This window comes from Heteronotia binoei, chromosome 3 (genome assembly GCF_032191835.1).
Source record: "Heteronotia binoei isolate CCM8104 ecotype False Entrance Well chromosome 3, APGP_CSIRO_Hbin_v1, whole genome shotgun sequence".
NCBI classification, from domain to species: Eukaryota; Metazoa; Chordata; class Lepidosauria; order Squamata; family Gekkonidae; genus Heteronotia; species Heteronotia binoei.
Genome location: NC_083225.1, coordinates 188,521,572 through 188,529,307, shown reverse-complemented (window position 1 = coordinate 188,529,307; position 7,736 = coordinate 188,521,572). Strand labels below are relative to the sequence as shown.

The following is a 7,736-nucleotide window of genomic DNA, read 5'->3' as shown; positions in this document are numbered from 1 at the left end:
CTTTCTTTCTTTCTTTCTTTCTTTCTTTCTTTCTTTCTTTCTTTCTTTCTTTCTTTCTTTCTCTCTCTCTCTCTCTCTCTCTCTCTCTCTCTCTCTCTCTCTCTCTCTCTCTCTCTCTCCCTCCCTCCCTCCCCCTCTCCCTCCCTCCCTCCCCCTCTCCCTCCCTCCCTCCCTCTCTCTCTCTCTCTCTCTCTCTCCCTCCCTCTCCTCTCCCTCACTCTCTCCCTCCCTCCCTCCCTCCCTCCCTCTCTCTCTCTCTCTCCCCCCCCTCTCTCTCTCCCTCTCTCTCTCTCTCTCTATCAGATTTATATACCGCCCTCCCCGCCGAAGCAGGCTCAGGGCTGCTCACAACAATAAAAACATTCACAATTCAAAGCTTTAACAGGTAAAACATTGAGCAAATTTCACAATAAGCAATTAAAACTGGTTTAAACAATTTTGGTGCCAGTATCATTAATTTCCAGGGTCTTCAGCCTGGATTATGTGGGATTGCATCACGACCAGGGGTGGGATTCTAGCGAGAGCTCCTTTGCATATTACGCCACACCCCCTGATGTAGCCAATCCTCAAAGAGTTTACAAGGCTCTTTTTTGTAAGCTCTTGGAGGATTGGCTACATCAGGGGTGTGTGGCCTAATATGGAAAGGAGCTCCTGCTAGAATCCCACCCCTGATCACGACCAATGTTCCTTCTAAGCTGTGGAGGCTTGTGAGCAGAAATTCTACTTCGTGAGCTACTGGCATTGAACTTGTGAGCTACTTCATAAATTAGCTTGCTCTGGGACCTTTTTTCCTGAGCGAAGACAAAAACGTGTGAGCTGGAGGCTAGAAAAACTGTGAGTGAGCTCACGCTAACTCAGCTTGGAAGGAACACCGATTGCAACCTGTTAAATGCCCAACAATATCAGAGTTGCAGAAGAAAAAGAATTGCAGATTTATACCCCTGCCCTTCTCCCTGAATCAGAGACTCAGAGCGGCTTACAATCTCCTATATCTTCTCCCTCAACAACAGACACCCTGTGATGTGGGTGGGGCTGAGGAGGCTCTAACAGCAGCTGTCCTTTCAAGGACAATCTGTCAGAGCTATGGCTGACCCAAGGCCATTCCAGCAGCTGCAAGTGGAGGAGTGGGGAATCAAACCCGGTTCTCCCAGATAAGAGAGCTCTGGCTAACCCAAGACCATTCCAGCAGCTGCAAGTGGAGGAGTGGGGAATCAAACCTGGTTCTCCCAGAGAAGAGAGCTATGGCTGACCCAAGGCCATTCCAGCAGCTGCGGAGGAGTGGGAATCAAACCCCGTTCTCCCACAGAAGAGAGCTATGGCTGACCCAAGGCCATTCCAGCAGCTGCAAGTGAAGGAGTGGGGGAATCAAACCCAGTTCTCCCAGAGAAGAGAGCTCTGGCTGACCCAAGGCCATTCCAGCAGCTGCAAGTGGAGGAGTGGGGAATCAAACCCAGCTCTCCCAGAGAAGAGAGCTATGGCTGACCCAAGGCCATTCCAGCAGCTGCGAGTGGAGGAGTGGGGATTGAAACCCCGTTCTCCCAGATAAGAGTCCACACACTTAACCACTGCACCCAACTGGCTCTCAGGAATAGGAAACCAGATAGCTGCATGTCATATGCTTCTTTTTCCCTCCAGAAGCCGAAACGAGCTGGCTGAAACTCTGGAACTCCTGAAAGCGCAGATCGATCCCGCGCTGCTGAAAAAGCAACAACAGGACAGCTCCTCCCGAGAGAGCCCAAGCATCGAGGACGAAGAAGCCAAAAAGAAGGAAGAAACGCCGCCCCAAGGTCTTGCTGTTCTGTTGTACTCAAATAAGGGCGTGGGTGTGGCTCGGAAGCAGTGGGGAGGGAGCATGCTGAGCTTTCATCCAACATGAGCAGAACGAAGCGTCCCAGTGGGGTCATATTGCAGCCTTGAAGGTTTGTTGCTGTCTGCTTAAGAAACCAGCGCCCCAAATAGCTTCAGAAAGCACTCAGAAGCTAATGTTGTGCTTGCCTAGTCACGTCGCTGAGAGATGGGAAGGCAGGGCTGCTTTTCTAGAAAGAGCTCCGCTGCGTATCAGGCCACGCCCCCCACGATGTAGACAGTCCTCCAAGAGTTTAGAGGGCTCTTAGTCCAGAGCCTACTGTAAGCTCCAGGAGGACTGGCTACATCGGGGGAGTGGCCTAATACTAGAGGAGCTCTTGCTAGAAAAAAGAGCCCTGGGAGGCAGGATGAATTTCTCATGGGCAGCACCAGCCAATTCTTTTGCCTGTCCTCCCAGAAGTCACACAAGAGGGGGAGAGGTCATGGCTCAGTGGTAGGGCACCTGCTTGGCATGCAGGAGGTCCCAGGTTCAATCCCCGGCATCTCCAGTTTAAAAACGATCGAGTTGTAGGTGATGTGAAAGACTGCCATCTGAGGCCCATGGTTCAGTTGGCAGAGCCTCTTCTAGGCATGCAGGAGGTCCCAGGTTCAATCCCCAGCATCTCCCGTTAAGGGCTAGGTAGTAAGGAATGCAAAAGACCTGAGACCCTGAAGAGGTGCTGCCAGTCAGAGTAGACAGGGGAGACCAGAGGTGGCCAGACTTACTTAACGTAAGAGCCACGCAGAATAAGCGTCAGACGTTTGAGAGCTGCAAGACGGAATGTACAGAGTACAGAGACTCACATCCAGGGATAAAAAATAGAGAAGCAATCATTGCTGTCTGTTTGTCTATCTATCCTAATCTAATCCTAAATCTAATCTAATCTATCCTAATCTTATCTATCCCATTTCATCTATCTTATTTTATCTATCTTATCTATTTATATCCCGTCCTCCCCTAACGGGGGATGTGTGGTGTGCTTACTAAATATTATATAAAATAAGTCATGTCTGGATAGTCTGAAGACTTCCCCCACACATCAAAGGATTCACCTTATGGTTCTCTGAGTATCAAATGTCACTGAGGTTATGCCATCAAAAGTCGCATGGTAGTAGACGTCTTCAGACTATCTAGACACTTTTAAAAATACAATATTTAGTAACTGCACCACACATAATATAAAAAGCAACACCTGAATCTCTATTTTTTATCCCTGGCTGGAAGCCACCCTGAGCCCACTTTGGTGGGGTAGGGCGGGATAGAAATCAAATAAAATGAAAATGAAATGAAATGAGTCTCTGTACATTGTGTTTTGACCACTGAGGAAGGCCCCTAGGGGCCGAAACGCATACGGCCCTTGTGTTGATTGTAAATCCGTCAAATGTATATCAGTAACTATATACGGTTTACGTATTTTATGCAGTCTGACATTCAGACAATGTTTTAAAATTCTTTTGTGGTATGTAAACTTCTCCGAAAGTTCGCCCGGTTAAAAGTATCTGAATCGTTTCTTCCACACAACATTTGGCGTTAGACTGACAAGTGTGGAGTGCAGTTACAAGCTGTGTGGTCTTGTGAAAATTTTAAAAAGCTGTTGTCTTACAATTGTCATAACCCTGTTTTTTGCTTTCCGGAAACAGAAAACAACGTCGTGAAAGAAAAAGAAGAGATAAAAGAAGAACTGCCAAAGGAATCGGCGCCGCTTCCACCTCCTGCAGCTTCCGAAGGGGAGAACGCAATAAAAATGGAGAAGGAGGAGAGAGAGATCATAAAGCTGCCAGTTATAGTGAAGCTTGAGAAGGCCTTGGAGAACAACGGGGAAACGCACATTACCAAAGAAGAAAGCGACTCTTTTAAAGAAAACGTGAAGCCTGTCAAAGTGGAGGCAAAAGAAAATAAGCTGGAGCCAAAAGACTTGAAAGACACGAACAGCAACGCGGAGAAACCCGCTCACGAGTCTGAGAGGCTCGCCTTCTGTGTCAGTGTCAAAACTCCCCAGGAAGTTGTCGAGAGGACCGCGGAAGAAAGCGAGAAGCTGAAAAACGACCAGCAGGCCAAGATCCCGCTGAAGAAACGAGAGATCAAGCTGACCGACGATTACGACAGCCCCCTGAAAGGCCCCTTGCGGAAATGCATCACCCCGACCAAGGACGTCTTGAAGGAGGAAGGGAAGCAAGAAGAGGAGACTTTCAAGAGAGTCCCTACGATCACGGACGGGAAGTTCCTCGTGAACGGGGAGCTCAGCAGCGAGAAGATCATGCCAAATAACCGGTTAGATCATTCCCCCGGTACCAAGGACGACTCCGCTAGCTTGCCCAAGGAGAAGAACGGCACGAGCGGGGAGAAAGTTCCGGAACCCATTAGCACCATCGTAAGAATGAGCGATGCGGAGAAAAGTATTTTGCACACGGGGAAAGAGGCCGGCGGGAGGATAGCCGAAGTTTCTCAGATAGTGCCTTCGAAGGAGGAAACCGGTCTTTTAGGGAAGGAAGGCTTGACGTCAGAGGCGATTGCAGAAGCACCTTCAAACACCGATAGGGGTCTCAAGAAAGCCGAAGAGCCCATTAAAGAAAAAGACGGGCTGCCGCCGCCCAAGGACCACCTTGAGAAATCCTCAAAGACATTTTCCGCAAAGGAGCTGGTCGGCCCGCCAGATGAGGAGGGCTTAAAAAACAAAGATCAGCCCAGGGAGAAACCCGACTTAACGAGAGCAGAGGCAACCCCGCCCCCTGCTCCGGCCCCCTCCTCCGAGAAGTCCGTTGCCGAAAAGGAGGACTCTGCTCCTCGAAGCCCCGATACGAAAACTGTACGTGAGGAGCAGGATCGTAAGCCCCAGAAAGGGCCCGAGGCTACGGGGAGAGAGGTGCCTAAATCGGACAACTCCCAGAGCTCCACCGAAGAGTCTTCGGGGACGAAAAAAGAGCCCGCCAGGAGCAAGTGTAAATATAAGCTGATCTCCGAAGAAGACGGCTCTCTGACGGACAACAGGGAGATCACCTCCGAGAGGCAGAAAGAGGGCATCAAGCTCACCATCCGCATCTCCAGCCGGAAGAAAACGGACCCTCCCCCGTCGAAGGCCGAGGAGGCGGGGAAAGAGGAGGTGGTCAGCATCGGACGCATCCTGAGGAGGTCTCCCCGGATATCGAAGCCGACTCCCAAGGTCGTGGAGACCCGAGACCAGAAGACCGAGAAAAAACGGAGCGAGGAGGAGGAGGAGAAAGAGAAACCGGCCCCGGTTCAAAAACAGGAGAAGAAAGAGGGCTCGAAAAAGCAAGAGAAGGAGGTGAATTCGAAGGCCGGCAAGGTAAGAATCAGTGTTCCGATTTCCTTCCACCTTGCGGTGGTGACTGCTGATACCGCTAGAAACCTGTTGCCTGCCAAAGAGACCTCATTTTCCCCCCCACCCTCCATCAATTATGTGAATCCATACCATTAGGGGTAATTTTAAATCAGGGGACTCCCCCAGCCCTTTTGAGCCTGTGAGCACCTTGGGAATCCTGACGTGGCATGGTAGGCGGAGCCACGGAGGGGCTGCTATAAAATGGCTGCTGCAGAAGGCGGAGCCAGCCAGAAAATGGCCGCCGCAGCTGACCTTCTGTCCCACTGTAAAGATCCTTGTGCTGTCGAATCTCTAGTGACCAATCAGCAAGCCTCGCTGGACAAAAGGCCCCCCTGGCCCCACCCACTTTCTAAAAGCACTCAGTGGGCACAAGGAAGCAGGCACTGTGGTGCCCACAGGAGCCCTCTTGGAGACCCCTGTTTTAAATTTTGCTGCTGCTCGTTTGAGCCATGTGTGTTTGGGGGGGAAAGCAGTGTTTAAATATGCAGTAGCTCATTGCTCGCCGTGAATTCTCTGTCCTGGGAAGCAAAAATCGTGTCCATTTTTTTTTTAAAAAAAATCATTTCTGGTTTTACTTTTTCTCTTTTTTAAAAAAAAAGTGATAAGCCAATTAGGTTTATTTCTTGTCACTGGACTTCTAGGCTGTACAGCGAAATAAAGTCCGGTGGGCCGGGACTAGAACCCGGGGCAGGTGGAGATACTCGAGCGGTGATGAAAGTGAGGAGTCGGAGAGTGAAGAGAACTCCGAGGAGGAGGAGAGGGAGGGGGAGGAGGAGGAGGAGGAAGAGCCAGCGCCGGCTGAGGACGACGAGCCATGTAAGAAGTGTGGCCTCCCCAATCACCCGGAGCTGGTAGGTTGTTGGCTGTGGGGACGGCGAAACCGGGGGAAGCCCGAGACTCTGATCCTAACTATGTCTAGCGCAGTTTTGTTTTGTAATAACCCGCCCCCCCAATGGTGTTTCAAGGGACCCTCTGACTCCCCTCCTGCCTTCTCCCCAGCACAGTGGGCTGCATCAGGAGAGTGGAGGTCAAAAAGATATCGACTGCGAGGCCCAAGAGTTGGAATGTCAGACTAGGACCTAGGGGAACCGAGTTCGAATCCTCCCACGGCCATGGAAACTCTCTGGGCGACTTTGGGCCCAGTTGCCCGCAGAGCTGAGCGTACCTTGCCGGGTTGTTGTGTGAGGATGAAGCAGAGGAAAGGGGAATGGTTCTGGCTTCAGGGAGAACGCCGAATTAGTTAAATTTTTTTTTAAGAGCCCTCTGGCGCAGAGTAGTAAAGCTGCAGTACTGCAGTCCGAGCTCTCTGCTCACGACCTGAGTTCGATCACGACAGAAGCTGGGTTTTCAGGTATCCCGCTCGAGGTTGACTCAGCCTTCCATCCTTCCGAGGTCGGTCAAATGAGTCCCCAGCTTGCAGGGGGGAAAGCGTAGATCGGGTGGCCAACGGTAGCTCTCCAGATGGTTTTTTTTTTGCCTACAACTCCCATCAGTCCCAGCCAGCATGGCCAATGGCTGGGGCTGATGGCAGTTGTAGGCAAAAAACATCTGGAGAGCTACCGTTGGCCACCCCTGGTGTAGATGACTGGGGAAGGCAAGGGCAAACTACCCCGTCAGAAGTCTGCCGTGAAAACGTCGTGACGTGATTTCACTCCAGAGTCGGAAACGACTGGTGCTTGCGCAGGGGGCTCTCTTGACCTTTACCTTTTACCTTAGATAATTTTTTTTTAAAAGAAAAAGCTTGCTTCTGTAAGAACCGCTTCAAATCCACCCTTCTAGGGATTTTTTTTTTTAAAGGTAATGGCTCAATTCAGGCATAAACACCAGCTAAATCGACATCAGCTGCCGTTTAGCGTATCGTCTGAATTCGCCAGTTTACAGTTTGGCAGGCGAACCGGAATTTAAGCTGTGATTGGAGTTGAGCACATGAACCATGGTCTGTGCTAACGGTGGCCTGGTGCCCCGGCCGAATCTGGCAAACAGGGTCGATGGCCGTCTCTCTCTAATCCAACCCCCTGCACAATGCAGGAAACTCTCAAATACCTCCCCCCCCCAACTCACAGGGTCCTCATTGCTGTCAGATGGCCATTAGCCTCTGTTGAAAAACCCTCCAAGGAAGGAGAGTCCACCACCTCCTGAGGAAGCCTGTTCCACTGAGGAATCGCTCTAAACTCACAAACACCTCCCCCTAAATTCACAGGATCCACATTGCTGTCAGATGGCCCTCTATTCTCTGTTTAAAAACTTCCAAGGAAGGAGAGCCCACCCCCCCCCGAGGGAGCCTGTTCCACTGAGGAACCGCTCTAACGGTCAGGAAGTTCTTCCTCATGTTGAGCTGGAAACTCTTCCGATTTAATTTCAACCCATTGGTTGTGGTCCTACCTTCTGGGGCCACAGAAAACAATTCCACACCATCCTCTATACTATAGGACAGCCCTTCAAGTCCTTGAAGATGGTGGTCATATCACCTCAGCCACCTCCTCTCCAGGCTAAACATTCCCAGCTCCTTCACCCTTTCCTCATAGGACTTGATCTCCAGACCCCTCATCC

General features: G+C 50.7%; 1 protein-coding gene across 1 annotated transcript in view; it reads left to right on the top strand.

Annotated features, from left to right (window-relative positions):
- The first annotated feature begins 1,638 nt into the window (after positions 1-1,638).
- Positions 1,639-7,736, top strand: part of RSF1 (remodeling and spacing factor 1) — a 42,573-nt gene continuing 36,475 nt past the window's right edge. The window contains exons 1-3 of the mRNA XM_060235018.1: positions 1,639-1,787; positions 3,487-5,150; positions 5,828-6,037. Coding sequence (XP_060091001.1) covers positions 3,591-5,150; positions 5,828-6,037 — 1,770 coding nt within the window. The 5' untranslated portion in view covers positions 1,639-1,787; positions 3,487-3,590. The remainder of the gene's footprint in view (positions 1,788-3,486; positions 5,151-5,827; positions 6,038-7,736) is intronic.